General features: G+C 40.0%; 1 protein-coding gene across 4 annotated transcripts; it reads left to right on the top strand.

Annotated features, from left to right (window-relative positions):
* Positions 1 to 1,417: 1,417 nt before the first annotated feature.
* Positions 1,418 to 18,576, top strand: zgc:92313 (uncharacterized protein LOC436869 homolog). Of its 4 annotated transcripts, none has more exons than XM_034309612.2 (8): positions 1,418 to 1,436; positions 3,119 to 3,165; positions 4,122 to 4,145; positions 9,478 to 9,563; positions 16,181 to 16,257; positions 16,553 to 16,824; positions 17,544 to 17,704; positions 17,923 to 18,576. In XM_034309612.2, exons 2-8 carry the CDS (start codon positions 3,120 to 3,122, stop codon positions 18,178 to 18,180), a joined length of 924 nt encoding a protein of 307 aa, XP_034165503.1. In that variant the 5' UTR covers positions 1,418 to 1,436; position 3,119; the 3' UTR covers positions 18,181 to 18,576. The 4 variants fall into 4 exon arrangements, with proteins under 4 accessions (XP_034165503.1, XP_034165499.1, XP_026771699.1 ...); XM_034309608.2 differs by lacking the exon at positions 1,418 to 1,436 and adding an exon at positions 1,825 to 1,892; XM_026915898.3 differs by lacking the exon at positions 1,418 to 1,436 and adding an exon at positions 2,801 to 2,941 and having other exon boundaries at positions 3,099 to 3,165.
* Positions 18,577 to 20,279: the final 1,703 nt, after the last annotated feature.

Here is a 20,279-nt window from a genome sequence, read left to right as displayed (position 1 = left end):
CTGAGCGTAGAAGTCATTCAGCGCATCTGGGAGGGAGGCATCACTGTCACAGGCAGGTGATGTTGTCCTGTAGTTGGAGCATGTGGTGATGGTCTTGGAGACGGTGACATCATCAATGCACTTGCTGATATAGCTGGTCACTGATGTCGTGTATTCCTCCAAGTCAGTGAAGTCGCCGTCAGTTGCCGCTTCCCTGAACATGTGCCAGTCAGTGTGTTCAAAACAGTCCTGAAGAGCAGAGATGGCTCCTGCTGGCCAGGTTTTCACCTGCTTCAAAACAGGTTTGGTACGTCTGACTAGCGTCTGTATGCTGGGATTAGCATAACAGAGATGTGGTCTGAGTAGCCGAGGTGGGGGCATGGGAAGGGGCACTATGGGAAGAACGCAAGCTGGCGGAGGCAGTGTGACGCTCTGCGCAATGTTCTGCTGGGAAACTTTGGGTCCTGGCATTCAAGTGGATGCTATTTTGACACATACCACCTACCTAAACATTGTTGCAGACCAGGTACACCCCCCATGGCAACGGTATTCCCTAATGGAAGTGACCTCTTTCAGCAGGATAACGCGCCCTGCCACACTGAAAAATTTGTTCAGGATTGGTTCGACGAACATGACAAAGAGATCAAGGTGTTGACTTGGCCTCCAAATTCCCCAGATCTCAATCCAATCGAACATCTGTGGGGTGTGCTGGCCATCAAGTCCGATCCATGGAGACCCCACCTCGCAAATTACAGGACTTAAAGGATCTGCTGTTAATGTCTTTGTGCCAGATACCACAGCACACCTTCAGGGATTTAGTGGATTCCATGCCTCGACGGGTCAGGGCTGCTTTGGCAGCAAAAGGGGACCAACACAATATTAGGCAGGTGGTCATAATGTTACGGCTGATCGGTGTGTGTGTATATATATATATATATATATATATATATATATATATATATATATAAATAAACAACTGTAGTGAACAAAAAAGCATCTCAGCATGCACAAAATATTGAACTTTGAGGTGGATGTACAGCAGCAGGAGACCACACTGGGTTCCACTATACATATATAAATATACACACACACACACTATAAAATGTGGTTTAGTGGACATAATGCTTCTTAATCTAGCACAATCTAATCTTGTTGAATAAGTCAGGTTTGAGCTTACAGCCTTGTTGGCTTGGTAACAAATCCAACAACACCATCAAAGAACAGACAAATCCATGATCATGTCAATTCAACAAACAACTCAGTGTTTTCCTTGCTCAAACACACCAACATCAACTCAGGAATGGCCATTAATTAGCTGATTAGTTGAAACAGGCGTGTTGGAAGCAGGGAAAACAGTAAAATGTGCAGGACAAGGGATTTTCCAGGATCAGGGTTGGGAACACCCAACACACCTGAAGGGCTCAATCTTCTGTCTAAGGGCTATATGATCTGTTCAGGTAGGTTTGAAGTAGGAAAATGTCAAATGATGCAGTGTAACAGGTTCCCAGCACTGTAGCTGAGAATACCTGCTGTAATCAATACACACCAGCTGCTATTTTTATGAACAATTCAGATCAGAGAGGGAGGGGGAGTGAGAGGGAGGAAGAAAACAAGAGGAAGTCGCAAATAAAATAGGTGTACTCATATGACTTACAAGAAACTAAAATGAAAGCATAGCAAAACATAAACTAACTGGAAGAGATAAATTAGTAGTGACTCAAATGTACAGTCTCCTTTTAGGATGAATGTGTAGTGAACATTTCCACTCTTAATGATCATATAACAACATGACACAAGTCTGCTTGAATCATGGCTGTAATGGGGAAACTCATTATGTAACGCCAAAGTTAGCAAACACAGATGCAGGCTACACACCAAGAGAGACCCCTCAGGATATTTGCCAGATTTGCTAAGTATGTGCACAATTCAATTATTCTTTTTTTTAATGTGTATAGTGCTTTTAACAATAGACACTGCCACAAAGCTGCTTTACAGAAACCTGGATGTAGATTTATATTTAGATCCATAATGATACAAGACAAAGCTAATGGTGTCACGGTAAACTTACCTGTGACAACATGAGGGGAAAAAACCCTTCAGAGGAACCAAACTCCAAAAGGAACTCATCCTCTTCTGTGTACACGATAGTGGTTTTATATGTCATTACTCTTCTCCAGCTGTACAGTATAACATCAAACAATACTGAGTTGAAGGTATATTCAGTAGGTGCATCATAGTCTTTATGATTACAGCTGCAGTTATTGGTTACAGGTCTACCGTATCTAGGCGAGATTATCTTCTGAAGCAAGAGTAAGTCTTGGGCATATACTGTTTCTGGGAAGTGCAATATTTAGCATATCCGTATGGGACCATCTATAACAATCTTTATAGTAACCTGCCAGGAGGTGCAAACATGCTGGGAAATTTACTAACACCAAAGATTGTACAGTGAAACAGGAAAAAAAAATAAAGTTGCTGGTAAATATCATTACACATGTTTCTCATCAAATGAGAAAGGGTTAGGGTTTTGGAATCCTAACCTTTCTGTCTCTCTGAAACACACACTGGCTGCTTGCTGAACTGGTTTTTCCAGCTTTGAAGAGACTTTTCTCTCCATAATGACTGTAGATTTATATATATATATTTATATATATATCCAACCACCTATACCAGTAGCATGTAATATTCCGCCAAGAAATCACCGCAAAATATACAGACTGGCAGGTGATATAGATTGCTCAACGTTTCTGTTTTCCAAAACTGCTTTCCTAAATTAGGCCTTCAGTCACGTGTCGTTAAGGTAAGAGCCGTGGGCGGAACTTAGCTTGAATGGCGTGTGTAGCTGTGACGCTACAATTGGTCTTGGGCCTGGGCTCAAGCTCAAACGCCTTCCTCTTGAAGATTTAGTGCACTGCTATATGACACAGCCACACCTTATGCAGTGAACCTAAACAGGGAACAGGTAGATATTTGTAATTGGACCTGAAGCCGAAACTCGCCCCGGTTTCTTCCTTGAACGAAACTTGGAGTAGTTGGAGTTTCAGTGGCTGTCTTTCACATTTAACGTTAGGGGCTTGTGCTGTATTTTTGTGATTTCTTTTTCTGTAATCACTCACCAGACTGCTTGGACTTGTCACAGGATGCAGCGTTCTCGCTTTGGTTGGATTTCTGGCTTGTTATTGCTAGGTGAGTAACCTGTCTGTTCTTCACACACTGTTTATGCCTAGTGTAAGGAGTTACAAATTAAACAAACAAGCTTTACTGGGCTGAGAGGGAAGACGAATGTTTATAATTATATGCTTATTTAATATATAGCATACTGCTTGTATTTTATTTGTATTTCACTGTATCTTAATTTTTGTAAAGCGCTTTGAGATGCTACTTTAAAGGCGCTATATAAAATAAAGTTTATTATTATTATTATTATTATTATTAATAATAATAAAACAACAACAACAACAACAACAATAATAATAATATTACACGTGTATACATCTTTTGGGATGTAGGACGGTCCATGTGGTGTAGCTTTATTTAGCTTTTAGAGTAAAGATTTAAAGCAACATTAGTGGTCCTTAAGGTTCAGTAATGTATCTTTAATTATTTTTAAAAGTCTATATATTATACTCACGTTTCATACATGCTAAAGGTACAAAAGGTCTATCCCTGAGAGTACCACGACAGAGACAAGGACAAGTAGCCTACAGTTTGGTTACCTTTCTTTCTGTCAGTGTGTTTAATCAAATAAGTTCACAAAATGTAAGTCATTTAAAAGTAGTTTGAAGTGTAAATGGAGTCGTCATTTATGTGTGTGACAGTATGAATTGGTCGAGGTATAAAATACAGATAAACATTAAAATGATTAAACATCTTTGAAGGTCAGACTGGAAACCCAGCCTAGATAAGGAACGATATAAGCCTGTTCTGTTGTTTCTGTTATCGCACTTATGGATAAAATGTCCCTCTGAATCTATAGTCTCTGTGGTTTCCTTTAATAAGATCTTCATTTTAATATTTTCATGACTGGCGGTTGATGGTTTGGGTTTTCTATATGAGAGCTATGTGTTTACAGTTGTTAGTTTTAGCCTGTGTGAATTCTTCAAATTTTTCTCTCTTTTTTTTTTTTTACCCCTATCTCTAAGGTCTTTGGACAAGTAATGCACAAGGTAAGTTAATGAATGTGTGTCATTAACTCGTATCTCTCTTCTCCATTTTCTTGAATTTTACAAGTCACAGATCAGAAATCACTACAACTGTCTGTTTAAAAAAGATGTATTTGTTAGTAGTGCCATTAATTTGAATTTGGGTTGAGACATTCTCTCTCTATTTGCATGCGTTATAACGAACACAGGCGTCCAAGAAACATCTTGCAAGCATGCTACATTTTTAAGAACATTGTAGTTGACACGATAAAAACAAAAATTAAGACACATGAACTTAGGCTCAAGCTCTACTGTGACATCTACTGTGATTTCACTGTGCCTGTTAAAAGTTAACCAAAGCCTAGTGGATGCAAAGTCATACTCACACTACATGACATCTATCACTTGTAAAGTTTTTCAACAACATAATTTTTAAAATTGAAAGATCTATTATACAAAAATATTAAAACTGATCTCAATTCAATGATATATTTTATGTTAGCAAATTGAGAATTTTATTTATTAATGTGATTTCATGATTTTGTAACTCAGCATTATATTAAAATTATTGTACGGGCTGGGTCTTTGTACTACTGTTCTTCATTTCGGTCTTGTTATTCAGTGTGTTATTCTTTGCCTTCAGTGCTCTTTTTTGTGTTTGGGGCCTTCTTGGTTTCATTCAACCAACCTGGTCAATTGGATATTTGGGGAATACTGTATATGGAAGCTTTAGCTGAAGTTGATGATCTTGTGTCATTTATTTTAAGTATCAGTCAAGAGTACATATTGTCAGCTTAAGAACGTCTGGCCATAGCTTCAAATAAAGTAGATGTAAATTGGACTATAAATGGACTATTTTATTTTTTGTATACATATTATGTAAACATTTTAGTTTAAAAAAATCTCACAATCTAGTTTCTTAGATATTTCTTAGATAGGCTATTTTCCTGTATAATGACAAATGTAACTAATTACAAATAAGACATACTTAATTCAGTTGTTAAATATGACTTATTCTTCCTCATGTCGTCTCAGGGAGTTTTTTTTCTTGCCACAGTTGCCTCTGGCTTGCTCATTTAAATCTGAATAGCTGTTTGTATGACAGTTTTTATTGTTAAAAGCGCTATACAAATAAAATGATGTAATCTAGTAACACCTGCAAATGAATGGGAAACAATTTTACCCCCTTTTTATATACATTTAGAGGCATATTAACTGTTAAATTATTATACCTAAATGGCCGCACTTGGCCAACAATAGTATCACTCTGAATCTACAAAGAATTTAAGTAGAACAGGCCCTGAATGAACAGTGACTCAGATTCATAAAAAAAATTACTTCTTCTACATAGTGGTGTGCTAGGGCAGTAAAGTCAGGGCAGCATCATGGACAACACTGCTCCCCCATAGTACACAGTCAATACTTTCAGCAAAAATCTCCAAACAGCAATACAGATTGCACACATGAGATTTTTTTTATCTTATTGTAAAATATAAGTGAACATTTTACCCAGTTTACCTGCCATAATATAGTCAATTCATATCCACTACTTCAATGTCTTTTGCATACTTGTGTGACATCGTCTCAACCCTTCCTGTAAGCTAATCTTTAGGCAGAATGGAGAAAGGTGCTATGCATATCAAATGAGAGGTCTCACAGCTTGTGAAGCTGCATACCACCACGCATTTGACCCATTTGAAAACTGTCAAAAAGTTGCCTGTCTGCATTTCTGCTTCTTATTCTTTTATCATTCTGTTCTTTAGTGTTCTTTAGAAACATATGTGAATTAAGGAAATATCACCACCTTAAGAGGCTGTAGCCATGTGATCATGTAGTCTGGTCTTTGAGGCTGGTTATAAAACAAAACTTTTAAGGCACGAAGTTTATTTGTTTTTGAATGACAGAAGAGGAGTATTATAGATTTACCATGAAATCTTACAGACAGATTATTCAAGATTTCAAGACTAATCAGTGCAACTTCATGCATGTGCATTCAGGTTTATGTGTCAACAGGCAATGATGCAACTGTAACCTGAATTACTAGTAAATGGATTTTTATGACCTCATATGTGAAGAGTATACAGTATAAAGTGGATTCAGTAGGTATTCAGACCCCTTTACTTGTTGCACATTGTATTGCATTGTGGATTTGATTTTGAATGGATATAATTGCCATTTTAACCCATTAATCTGCACTTAATCACTCATAATGATGAAGTGAAAGCATGTTTTTTTAAAGTAAAAAATTAATTAAAAATTTAATTCAAAATCCATTTTCCATAGTTAATTAAAAATCAAAAACTGAACCCTCATTCACAAAAGTATTCAGATCCTTTATTTGGTACTTTGTAGAAGCCCCTTTGGCAGCAATTACAGCTATACGTCTTCTTGGATACACCTCTACTAGCTTTGCACACCTGGAGTTGGGCAGTTTATTAAATTCTTCATGACAGATCCTCTCAAGCGCCATTAGATCGGATGACGAGCATCTGTGAACTGCCATTCCACAGATGTTTGATGGGGTTTAAGTCTGGGCTTTGGCTGAGCCACTCAAAGACATTCAGAGATTTGCCCCAATGCCCACTCCAATGTTGTTTTGGCTGTAGGCTTAGGATCATTGTCGTGTTGAAAGGTGAACAGTTGCTCCAGTCTGAGTTTGTGTACATTCTGGATGAGGTTTTCTTCAAGGATGTTCCTGTATTTGGCTGCATTCATCCGTCCCTCAATTGTGACCAGACTCCCTGTCCCTGCTGCTGAGAACCCCCTCAATAGTATGATGTTGCCACCATGATGTGTCACCGTAGGGAAGGTATTAGCCAGGTGATCTGCAGTGCCTGTTTTTTTGCAGTTCAGTTTTCATCTCAGACCAGAGAATCTTTTTCCACATGTTGCCTGAGTCCTTTATGCTATCATATGCCTTTTACTCAACAGTGGCTTCTGTCTTGCCACTCTGCCATGAAGGCCTTATTTATGGAGTGCTGCAGAGATGGTTGTCTGTCCAAGAGGTTCACCCACCTTTGCACAGGACTTTTACAGCTCTTTTAGAATGACTGTTGGGTTCTTTCTTTCCTCTCTGACCAAGATCTTTCTTTCAAGACTTTTCAAGACCAGGCTTCTTTCATTTTAAAATTATTGAGGCCAATGTGGTCCTGGGAACACTCAAAGCCTTAGAAAATGTTTTATATCCTTGCCATGATTGATTCCTTGCCAGAATTTGATCACAGAGATCCACAGACAGTTCCTTGGACATCATGGCTTGGCTTTTGTCCTGACAATGCAGTGTAAATCGTGGGCCCTTGTAGACCATGGTGCGTGCCTTTCCAAATTCTGACCGATTAATTCAAATTGCAACAGGTGGACTCCCGTTAAGTTATAGCCACATCTCAAGGATAATTAAAGAAAAGAGGACGCACCTGACCACAGTTTGGAGTGCCACAGGAAAGGGTCAGAATAATTTTGTGAATAAGAGATTTCAGTTTTTGATTTTTAATTAATTTTCAAAAATCTCTTAAAAACATGTTTTCACTTTGTCATTATGAGCAATTAAGTGTAGACTGGTGGGTAAAAATGGCAATTATATCCATTCAAAATCAAATCCACAACACAATAAAGTGTGTGACAAGTAAAGGGGTCTGAATACTTTCTGAATCCAGTGTATGTTGTATCAATTATTAATGTAGATCATCTACATAATACTGATATTGTGACAGATTTGTTTTCTGAAATATTACGGCTGTTGTAAGTGCTTTGATGGATCACTTAGCAACACTTGTTGACAAGCACTTGATTGGACAGTAAATCCTTTGTACCAAATGTATAGTTTTCCCTCCTTTCCCGTGTTAAATAATATTTTTTTTGTAGATTATGAATAAAAGTTTGATTGAATAGTTTTTTTTTTAAGCGGCCCTGCTGGCACATTTAAATATCGTGATATACAGCAATCAGCCATAACATTAAAACCACTGACAGGTGAAGTGAATAACATTGATTACCTTTTTATAATGGCACCTGTCAAGGGGTGGGATATATTAGGCAGCAACTGAACAGTCACGTCTCAAAGTTGATGTGTTGGAAGCAGGAAAAATAGACAAGGATCTGAGCGACTTTGACAAGTGCCAAATTGCGATGGCTAGATGACTGGGTCAGAACATCTCCAAAACAGCAGGTCTTGTGGGGTGTTCCTGGTATGCAATGGTTAGTACCTACCAAAAGTGGTCCAGTGAACCGACAACAGGGTCATGGGTGCCAAAGGCTCACTAATGCGTGCGGGGAGTGAAGGCTAGCCCATCTGCTCTGATCCCAAAGAAGGGCTACTGTAGCACAAATTGCTGAAAAATTTAATGCTGGCTATGATAGAAAGGTGTCAGAACACACAGTGCATTACAGCTTGCTGCCTATGAGGTTGCATAGCTGCAGACCAGTTAGAGTGCCCATGCTGACCCCAGTCCACCACTGAAAGCTCCTACAATGGGCACATGAGCATCAGAACTAGACAATGGAGCAATAGAAGAAGGTGGCCTGGTCAGATAAATCACATTTTCTTTTACATCATGTGGAAGGCCGGGTGCATGTGCATCGTTTACCTGGGGAAGAGATGGCATTAGAATGCATTGTGTGAAGAAGGCAAACTGGCAGAGGCAGTGTGATGCTCTGGGCGGCAATGATCTGCTGGGAGACCTTGGGTTCTGGCATTAATGTGGATGTTACTTTAACACGTACCACCTACTTAAACATTGTTGCAGACCAAGTACTCCCCTTTCTTTGCAACAGTATTCCCTAATAGCAGTGGTCTCTTTTAGCAGGATAATGCACCCTTCTACACTGCAAAAATTGTTCAGGAATGGTTTGAGGACCATGACGAAGAGTTCAAGGTGCTAACTTGGCCTCCAAATTCCCCAGATCTCAATCCGATCTAGCATCTGTGGGATGTGCTGGACAAACAAGTCTGATCCATTAAGGGCCACCTCAGAACTTGCAGGACTTTAAGGGTCTGCTGCTAAAGTCTTGGTGCCAGATACCACAGCACACCTTCAGAGGTCTTGTTGGAGTCAATGCCTTGATGGCTCAGAGCTGTTTTGGAGGGACAAGGGGGACCCACACAATATTAGACAGGTGGTTTTAACGTTATGGCTCATCAATGTGTATACTGTGTACTGTAAAAATGCCTTATGATTTATGATATCGCAAGATTGTTAAATTATTTTTCTTTTAAAAGCGTATCAATTACCCCTACGCTTGTCTGTGGTGTGTTTTGGATTTTAATACCATTTATACAGGGCATGTTTTTAATTGAGACTTACAGGAAGCAGAGAAAATATGATACTTATTTTTTTTATATTTCAAATGTGTGTCTCAGAATGCGGTCAGCCACCTCTACAGAGCAGAATAGTTGGAGGATATGATGCAAATGCAGGTCACTGGCCATGGCAAGTTGATATACAGGTACAGTAAATAATGCAATGTTCTGGCTAGACATTGTTGATATTAAATGTTTATTTCATGATACATCATAATATCACAATTTACAGTTAATTACATTATTGTGATGTACATTGTATAGTCTACATTAGTCTAACCTTAGATCTGGTCTACCTTAAGAGCTTCCTTAATATTTATGTTTAAGTGACTTATAATAGTCATGGGTAAACAGATCTCTGTCCTGACATGACCCACATGTGCATATTTTTAAACAATTATCATCTTGGTGACCAAAACCAATATGGAGGCGCATGCACAGCACGAGGCTCAGCGTCTCTCTAGGTTTTGCAAATTAGCTATGTTTTTTCCAGTTATGTTAAGCTTGGCTGTTCGTCACAACCGCGCAATCACTTTATACAGCTGACAAAATCTACTGGACATTCGCTGCAGAAACATTGCAGTGGATATGGCATTCAACTTCCATCTGCTACCATCAGAGATACTCTGGTCCCCGGACTCCAGTGAGCCAGCCACCCCAACATCCACAGAAGGGCCAGTCACCGGCGTCACGACCATAAACAAAGACAGGATAAGCGGGGTGGCCTGCGGGCTAAGCTAAAGCTCAACCTGCATCGTCCAAGCACCTTCCTTGCCAATGTACAGTCTCTGGCTAATAAGATTGATGAAATATGACTTACTACAGCTTTCCAGATTACTCAAAAAATGCCTCTGGACTGCAACATTATGGTTTTCAATGAAACATGGCTTAATAGCAACACTCCTACCAACACGATTGAACTAGAGGGCCGCAGCATCTTCAAAGCTGACAGAACTGCTGTGGGCTCTGGTAAAAGGAAAGGTGGGGGTGTTTGCATCTATGTAAACAGAACTTAGTGCACCGATGCTGTTATTACTTAGTTCCACTGTTCTGCTGATATCGAGTACCTCTTTATCAAGTGCAGACCTTTTCTATCTGCCCCGTGAATTTACATGCACCATAATCTCTCCAGTGTATGTACCCACGGATGCTAATGCTAAGTTATCCATGATTTTGGTATTGTTATACAACATTCTTGATCATGTTTACACAAATATTATTGAGGCCTACAAAGCTACTCCCCTCCCCCATGTTGAGTAATCAGATCACATGTCCCTGTTCCTACTCCCCAAATACACCCCATCATCAAACATGTGAAACCCACAGTGAGGATTGGAAAAGTGTGGCTACAAGGAGCAGACTCTTTACTACAGCAACAGTTCCAGGACACACAATAGAATGCATTTGTTCCAGGACACAGAATGGAATGCAAAGGGGGTTTCTGTATTCTGTATTTGTCTGTACTTGTCTGTCAGGCAAATATGAATAAAAAAAATAGCCAAGACACACAATCTGGGCTATAGACCCCTGTGCTCTGTTGCTGTCTTTAGAATGTGACTGTCTTTAGCTTGTCTGCCTACCTACCAAGGCCTCCCTGTGTGGCTTCTAAGTGTCCATGCTAATAATAATGTGTGTAATCAATATCACAGTATTTCCTGTAACTGATAAATGACAGATAATAACATAAAAACTGTGAGCATTGTGGAATGTTAATTGAGAGTAGAAGGAGATTTGATTACATGGTTGCTTTGTTTAGACCAGGGCCCATGAAATCCCTCAACCTGTTTTTCTACTTTGGCCACCTGGCCTTTACAGTAGGAAAATCTAAACATGAGCTGTCCATAATAACACTGACCACCCACATTTCTGTGTCTGTGTTTTCAACAAATGAGCCTGGGAATGCACCTTAAACTGGTATAAACATTTTATATATGTATATACAGTTAGGTCCCAAAGTATTTCGCAATGGCAGTTTTTGTGATTTTGCCTTTATACACCACCACAATGGATTTGAAATAAAACAATCAAGATGTGATTGAAGTGTAGACTTTCAGCTTTATTTTAAGAGGTTCCACAAAAATATGGCATTTACCAATTAGGAATTACAGCCATTTTCAACAAAGTACCTCCATTTTCAGGGGCTCAAAGGTATTTGGACAAAGTGACATCATTGTAAATATAAAAATAATTTTAATACTTGGATGAAAATCCTTTGCAGTGAATGACTGCCTGAAGTCTGGAGCCCATGTCCTCAAAACTCAAATTCTGAGTTTCCTCCCTGGAGATGCTTTGCCAGGCCTTCACTGCAGCCACCTTCAGTTGCTGCTTGTTTGTGGGTCTTTCTGCCTTCAGTCTTGTCTTCAGTAAGAGAAAATGCTCTATTGGGTTGAGATCAGGCGACTGACATAGCCATTGAAGAATAGTCTTCAAAAAGTCTTGTGTTGCTTTTGCAGTATGTTTAGGGTCATTATCCACCTGCACTGTGAAGCAGCGTCCTATCAGTTTTGTAGCATTTGGCTGAATGTGAGCAGAGAGTATAGCCCTATACACCTCAGAATTCATCTTGCTACTTCTGTCAGCAGTCATATCATCAATAAACACCAGTGAGCCTGTTCAATTGGCACCAATACATGCCAATGCCTTAACACTTCATGCTAATGCCTTAACACCTCCACTGGCACATGATGTGGTATACTTTGAATCATGAGCTGTTCCTTTCTTTCGCCATACCTTTTTCTTCCCATCATTCTGGTACAAGTTAATCTTGGTTTCATCAGTCCAAAGAATCTTATTCCAGAACATGGGAGGCTTGATGTTTTCTGGCAAAGTCTAATCTGGCTTTCCTGTTCTTGAATGTTACCAGCGGTTTGCACCTTGTTGTAAACCCTCTGTATTTACATTCATGAAGGCGCCTCTTGATTGTAAATTTTGACAATGATAAGCCTACCTTCTCCAGTGTATTCTTGACTTCTGTTGATTTTGTGAAGAGGTTTTTCTTCACCAGGGAAAGGATTCTGCGATCATCCACTTTAGTTGTCTTCCGTGGTCTTCCAGGCCTTTTGGTGTTGCCAGTGCATTCCTTCTTTTTAAGAATGTACCAAATTGTTGATTTGGCCACTCTTAAAGTTTTTTCTATCTCTCTGATAGGTCTCTTTTGTTTTTTCATCCTAATGATGGCCTCCTTCACTTGCATTGAGATCTCCTTGGACTTCATATTGGTAGCTCCAGTCAAACAGCTGCCAAATGCCAACTCAATACTTGATATCAACTCCAGTCCTTTTATCTGCTTCATTTGTCTTGAAATAATGAGGGAATGGACCGCACCTGGTCAATTAACTTCTTGTCAGTCAATTTGTCCAAATACCTTTGAGCTCCTGAAAATGGAAGTACTTTGCTTAAAATGGCTGTAATTCCTAAATGGTAAATGCCATATTTTTGTGGAACCTCTTAAAATATAGCTGAAAGTCCACACTTTGATCACATCTTGATTGTTTTATTTCAAATCCATTGTGGTGGTGTATAAAGGCAAAATCACAAAAACTGTCATTGTCCAAATACTTCCGGACCTAACTGTAGATCTGAAAGTATTAGAGCGTCAAGGGTTTTTAGATGAATATGGGACGATAGATCAGAATTTCAGCTTTCGTTTCCTGATATTTACATCTAGTTGTGTTAAACAATCTTAAGTGATCAGAAATGTTGGAACATATGACTGACAGGTGTTTCTTGTTGCCCAGGTATGCCCTGTTAGATTGATAGTTTAAACAATTAATAGGTCTGCTGACTCTTGGTTTGAGCCTTGGGTTTTGTCTGTGAAGACCGCATTTGTTGTTGTGAGACATCAAGCAGATGAAAACCACTCACCAGCAGTAAGAATCAGAAGGCCAGATTGGAATTCACAATGAAATACAGAGATGAGCCACAAAAGTTCTGGAACCAAGATTAACCTCTACCAAAGTAACGGAAAGGCCAAAGTGTGGGGAAAGAAAGGATCTGCTTGTGATCCAAAACATACAAGCTTATTGGTCAAGCACGGTGGGAGGTAGTGTCATGGCTTGGGCTTGCATGGCTGCTTCTGGAATGGGCTCACTAATCTTTATTGATGATGTAACTCATGATGGTATCAGCAGAATGAATTCAGAAGTCTACAGAGACATTGTCTGCCAGTATCCAGAGATTTGCATCCAATCTAATTGAGAGGAACTTCATGCAGAAAGACAATGACCCAAAACACACTGCCAACACAGCCAAGGAATTCATCAGGGGAAAAAAGTGGAAGGTTTTAGACTGGCCAAGTCAATCAGCAGACCTTAACCCAATTGAGCATGCATTTCACCTCCTGAAGAGGAGACTGAAGGGAGAAACCCCCCAAACAGACAACAACTGAAGGAAGCTGTGGTACAAGCCTGGGAAAGAATCACAAAAGAAGAATGTAATAGTTGGGTGATGTCAGTGGGTCGCCAACTTAATGCAGTTCTTGCAAGCAAGAGATATGCAATCGCATATGAAGTGTTATTTGCTTTAATTTACTTTACGACTGTTCCAATACTTTTGTTCACCTAAAAATTGTGTAGTCTTACCCCAAAGTGCCATGTTTTAAGTTGTTTATCACATCTAGATATATCAGGAAATGAAAGCTGAAGTTAAGATCTATTGTCTCATATTCATCTTTTGATCTCACCTGCACATTCATGGGGAAGTTGTAGCCCAATGATTAGATTTCTGATCAGAGGATGGTGAGTTCAAATCCCAGCACCGCCAGGCTGTCACTGCTGGGCCCTTGAGCAAGGCCATTAACCCTCAACTGCTCAGTTGTATAAATGAGATAATTGTAAGTTGCTCCAGATAGGGGTGTCTGCCAAATGCCTTAAATGTAAATGTAAACTCAAATGTCTTTAGTGTATAGCAAAAACAAAAGAAACAAAAGAATTTCCAATATTTTAGAAGGGAACTGTATATATCCTTATTTTGCCTAACTTCATTTATGCATGTAGGAACAAGCTTTATTTCAGGTTTGGCTTGACTAAATTGTTCATGTTCCCAGGACTTGATTTTTTTTTTTACTGCTTCTGTTTTCGCTTACAACTATGAGCCAGGTGTTATTAAGCCACAGAAAAGTAATTTTGACTGTGTCATTTTTCAGTTTTTCTTTTATTTTCTTGCCTATAATCATGTTTGTTAGAGATTCTACACTCCAAAAATGTGCAGAATTTCTTCGCTAAATTTTAAACTGTGCTGGCTGCCAGAGTGTAAAACTGCTAACATTTTCATGTTAACTCTGTCCCTGAAAAAAATGTATGTACACTCAGTGTCCAATTTATTAGGAACATCTGTACACCTGCACCTTCATGCAGTTCTGCACCTTCAGAAACTGCTGATCACCTGGGAATTTCACAGACATTCTCAGAATGGTGAAAGAAGCGAAAAACAAAAAACATTCAGTGAGCGACAGTTCTGTGGGTACAAATGCTTTGTTCATAAGAGAGAACAGAGGAAAATGGCCAGATTTGCTGCCAGGAAGGATATAGTAACTCAAATAAGCACTCTTTACAACCATCGTGTGCAGAAAAGCATTTTGTGAAAGAAAGTTCGAGACATTTCTGCCCTGCTAGATCTGCCCTGGTCAACTGTAAATGCTATTATTGTGAAATGGAAGCATCTAGGACCAAGAACTCAAGCTCAACCACGAAGTAATGGACCATACAGGCTCACAGAGCAGGACTGCCGAGTGCTGAAGTGTGTAGCGCATAAAAAGCTCCTATCCTCTTTTGCATCACTCGCTACAGAGTTCCAAACTGAATCGGGAGCTTCATGAAATAGGTTTCCATGGCCGAGCAGCTGCACACAAGCCAGAGATCACTATGCACAATGCCAAGCATGGAGTAGTGTAAAGCACAGTCACTGGACTCTGGAGCAGTGGAAACATATTCTCTGGAGTGATGAATCATGCTTCACTATCTGGCAGTCTGACAGACGAATCTGGGTTTGACGGATGCAAGGAGGACACTACCTACCGGAATGCGTAATGCAAATGGTAAAATTTTGGTGGAGGAAGAATAGTGGTCTGAGGCTGTTTTTCAGGGTTTGGGCTCCTTAGTTCCAGTTAAGAGTAATGTTAATGCTACAGCATACAAAGACATTTTAGACAATTGTATGCTTCCACCTTTGAGGCAACAGTTTTGGGAAGGCCCTTTCCTGTTTTAGCATGATGGTGAGGTCCATAAAAACATGGTTTGACAAGTTTGGTGGTGTGGAAGAACTCCAGTGGCCTGCACACAGCCCTAACAACCCAACTGAACACCTCTGGGATGAATTGGAACATCGATTGCGAGCCAGGCCTTCTCATTTTACATCAGTGCCTGACCTCACAAGTGCTCTTATGACTGAATGGGCACATGTTCTCACAGACACCCTCCAAAATCTTGTAGAAAACCTCCCCAGAGGAGTGGAGGTTATAATAGCAAAGTGGGGGTCAACTCTCTGTTAATTCCCATGGTTTTGGAATAGGCACATAGGACTGTGATGGTTAGGTGTCCACTTTCTTTTGGATATGTAGTGTATATATCTAAAATGGTAAAACTGTTAAAAAGGTGTGATGATCAGGTGTCCATATACCTTCTGGCCATATAATGTAGGTGGATCATATTGATATCTTTAGTTCCAGCTTTCAGGGACATTTTCTGACAGCATCTGTTTTACTGAAGTGTTCTTAGTTTAAAGCTGCTGTAAGCAGTTTATTTATCAATAAACCATTTATTTTCAGTCCCCTACAGGACATGTATGTGGAGGAACAATCATTGCTGAGAACTGGGTTCTATCTGCAGCTCACTGTTTCCCAAAGTGAGTTTGGATCATTTTTTTTTAATTCTTGAGATGTTTCTTTGCAGCAGAATTCAGTCAAATCTATTTGTTCTTTACATGTTTTCCTTCTGAATGTACAGAAATCTTGCATCATTACAGGAACTTTTTCCTCTTGCTAATGTACAAATTTGATCATGATTGATGATTAATAATAATGACTTACCACTAGTGATTTCCACTAGCAATTTGTTAGCTATGTTAGTGTATTCTGCTTGTGATGTTGCAAATTTAGCATGTTCAGCATATCTATCTTTGTCTCTCATGGTGTTTCCAGTCCTTCTGACACGTCCCAGTACTTGATCTACGCAGGCCGTCTGCAGCTGAATGGCTGGAACCCATATGAGACGTCTCATCGGATTAGTCGTGTGGTGGTGCCGTATGGCTACACGGACCCGCAGCTGGGCCAGGACATAGCTTTAGTGGAGTTGGCTAGCCCAGTCAAGTGGTCTGATCATGTCCAGCCTGTGTGCCTGCCAAATGCAGATGTTTCGTTTCCTGGAGGAACGCTGTGCACCATCACAGGCTGGGGAGACATTAGAGATGGAAGTGAGTGTGGGGATGCCGGAAACAGAGGTCGGCGTTGAGAGAAAATATAAATTAAAAACAGCCTGATTAAGTTTAGGTGCATGCTTGCTGTATTATTAGTATTATTAGGGGGAGTACTTGTGGCCATGAACAGGTAAGACTTTCATCCGTATTTTGGTTGTGACCCACTAATGCACTTAGGATTTGAGTTACAGAGAGTTGAGGCCTTGTTGACAAAAGAGAGCCATATAAGCAAATCTGCAACTTAGGCAGGTTTTTTGGGTAAAGAACTACAGATTACGTAAATAAGTTTTCATTACCCTACAAAACAAGAAGTAAATTGAGGCCTGAAGACTCTGCCCAGTAATAACTTCCAACAAAATTAGAGAGTTATCATGGTGTTCCTCTAACAGTTGTAGGTGATAGTTAGAGAACACAAAATAGGAATTGGGTGAGAAGGTAAGATTAGATTAGCTTCAATTTTATTGCCAATGAAATGCAGTTTTTCCACATATCCCAGCTTGCTAGAAAGCTGGGGTTAGAGCTCAGGGTCAGCCATGATACAGTGCCCCTGGAGCAGGTGGGGTTAAGGGCCTTGCTCAAGTGCCCAACAGCCGCAGCTTAACAGTGCTGGGGTTTGAACCCCCAACCTTCTGATCAGTAACCCAGAGCCTTAACCATTCAGCCACTCCTGCCCACTATTTTCCTAACATTTTCCCATCTTCTGTCTCTGGGTGTAGTTTCTTTGCAGGGGGTGGGAACTCTGCAGCAGGTGCAGGTGCCAATCATCGATCAGTCTGCCTGCCAGGAGATGTTCCAGATCCAAGCCACAGAGCAGGTTAACATTCGCTATGACATGCTCTGTGCCGGTTTTCAACAGGGGGGCAAAGATTCCTGCCAGGTGAGGGTGACTGTTCTATAGGGTGTCTGAAAAGTCAAGAACCAATTAGAGCTTAATTTTGTATTTATTATTTAGAGCATATGCTCTACATGTTCACCCTTATGCTTTATGCATTTTCTCAGCTGATGTATCATTTATTTGCGGATTTTGCTCAACATATTCAGATGGACATATTCACGTTCCAGAGCTTTCTGAAAAAATACTGAACTTCTCTTTAGGGGGATTCTGGAGGACCGCTGGTGTGCCAAACATCTAGTGGCATCTGGTTACAAGCTGGCATTGTGAGCTTCGGCCTGGGCTGTGCCCAGCCCAACCGGCCGGGTGTCTATGCTAGAGTGTCAGCCTTTTCCAACTTTATTCAGAACAACATTCAGGGACTACAACTGCGTGGTGCAGCGGATCACAACTGGACCGGCTGGCTCATCATACTCACCAGGACTGTAATCGCACTAATTATGGCACATCTGCTGAGATAATGTCAACTTATCTATGCCAAGGGAAGGAAAAATTCACAAACCTCAGGTGACATTAAAAAGAGGCAATGCAGGCAATGATTATTGTTTATATACTGTATGTTGAATACAATGTTCTGCTTGCCTTTGCATTCAGTGGCTACTCAATGTGCATATTTAGTCTGAATATAGAAAGGTAACACTTTAGTCAGAAGTGATATGCAATTTGCACATTTGAACTGTAAGCAGACTACTTTTTTAATGAAATGTCTGTAAACCGCAAGATTTGACAACCATAAATTGAGGAAAATAGGTTTTAACTGTGGGATAGTGTGATCAGGTATTTATTGATGTTTTTTACGTATCTTGCTTTTTTTAAATTTATAACTGATTGTCTTAAATAAAGAACTGTGTATAGTGTGTGTGTGTGTGTATATGTGTGTGTGTGTGTGTATATGTGTGTATGTGTATATATATAATCACAGTCAAGTCCATAATTACTTGGACAGTGACTGAATTTATGTGATTTTGTCTCTGTTCACCACCACAATGGATCTGAAATGAATCAATCAAGATGTGATTGAAGTGTAGACTTTTAGCTTTAATTCAAGGGGTTTTAACAAAAATCTTGCATTAACCGTTTAGGAATTACAGCCATTTTTTACATAGTCCCTCCATTTTCACAGACTCAAAAGTAATTGGACAATTGACTGATAAGCAGTTTCATGCCCCGGTGTGGCCTGTTCCCTTGTTATTTCATGACAAATTAAGGAGATGAAAAAACTTTAGCAGTGGCCGAATCAACAATTTGATACATTCTTAAAAAGAAGGAATGCACTGGCGAGCTCAGCAAAACCAAAAGGCCTGGAAGCCCATGGAAGACTTTTGCAAATGATCGCAGAATTCTTTCCTTGATGAAGAAAAACCCCATCACAACATCTAACCAAGTCAAGAACACTCTGGAGGACCAGAATGAAGGGTACGGAGAATTAAAGGAAGGGCTCATGATCCAAGGCATGGCACATCATCTGTTAAACATGGAGGAAGTGTTATGGGCATGTATGGCTGCCAGTGGAACATGGTCACTGGTGTATATTGATAACATGACTGCTGGTAAAAAGAGCAGGATGAATACTTAAGTGTATAGAGCTATACTTTCTGCTCACATTCAGTTAAATGCTGCAAAACTGATAGGGTGCTGCTTCACAGTATAGATGGATAATGACCCAAAACATACCACAAAAGCAATCCAAGGGCTTCTTAAGGCAAAGAAATTAAATGTTCTTAAATGTTCAATGACCTCAACCCAATTGAGCATGCTTTCCACTTACTGAAGACAAAACTGAAGGCCGAAAGACTCACAAACAAGCAGCAACTGAAGGTGGCTACAGTAAAAGCCTGACAAAGCATCTCCAGGGAGGAAACGTAGCACTTGGTGCTTCCTATGGGCTCCACACTTCAGGCAGTCATGGATGAAAATCCTTCGCAGTCAAAGTATTAAAAATAATCCTAATATTTATAATTGTTAGTTTGTCCAATTACTTTTGAGCCTGTGAAAATGGAGGGACTCTGCAAAAATGGCTGCAATTCCTAAATGGTTAATGCAATATTTTTGTTAAACCCCTTGAATTAAAGCTGAAAGTCTACAGCTTAATCTTGATTGCTTCATTTCAAATCCATTGTGGTGGTGTACAGTGGTGTATAGAGGCAAAATTATGAAGATTGTGTTGGCGCCCAAATATGTATGGACCTGATTGTATGTGTGTGTGTGTGTGTGTGTGTGTGTGTGTGTGTGTGTGTGTATATATATATATATATATATATATATATATATATATATATATATATACACACACACACACACACACACACACACACACACACACACACCGATCAGCCATAACATTATGACCACCTGCCTAATATTGTGTTGGTCCCCCTTTTGCTGCCAAAACAGCCCTGACCCGTCGAGGCATGGACTCCACTAGATCCCTGAAGGTGTGCTGTGGTATCTGGCACCAAGACGTTAACAGCAGATCCTTTAAGTCCTGTAAGTTGCGAGGTGGGGCCTCCATGGATCGGACTTGATGGCCAGCACACCCCACAGATGTTCGACTGGATTG

Source organism: Pangasianodon hypophthalmus, chromosome 12 (genome assembly GCF_027358585.1).
Source record: "Pangasianodon hypophthalmus isolate fPanHyp1 chromosome 12, fPanHyp1.pri, whole genome shotgun sequence".
Classification (NCBI taxonomy): Eukaryota; Metazoa; Chordata; class Actinopteri; order Siluriformes; family Pangasiidae; genus Pangasianodon; species Pangasianodon hypophthalmus.
This window is presented reverse-complemented; position numbering and strand designations above follow the sequence as displayed.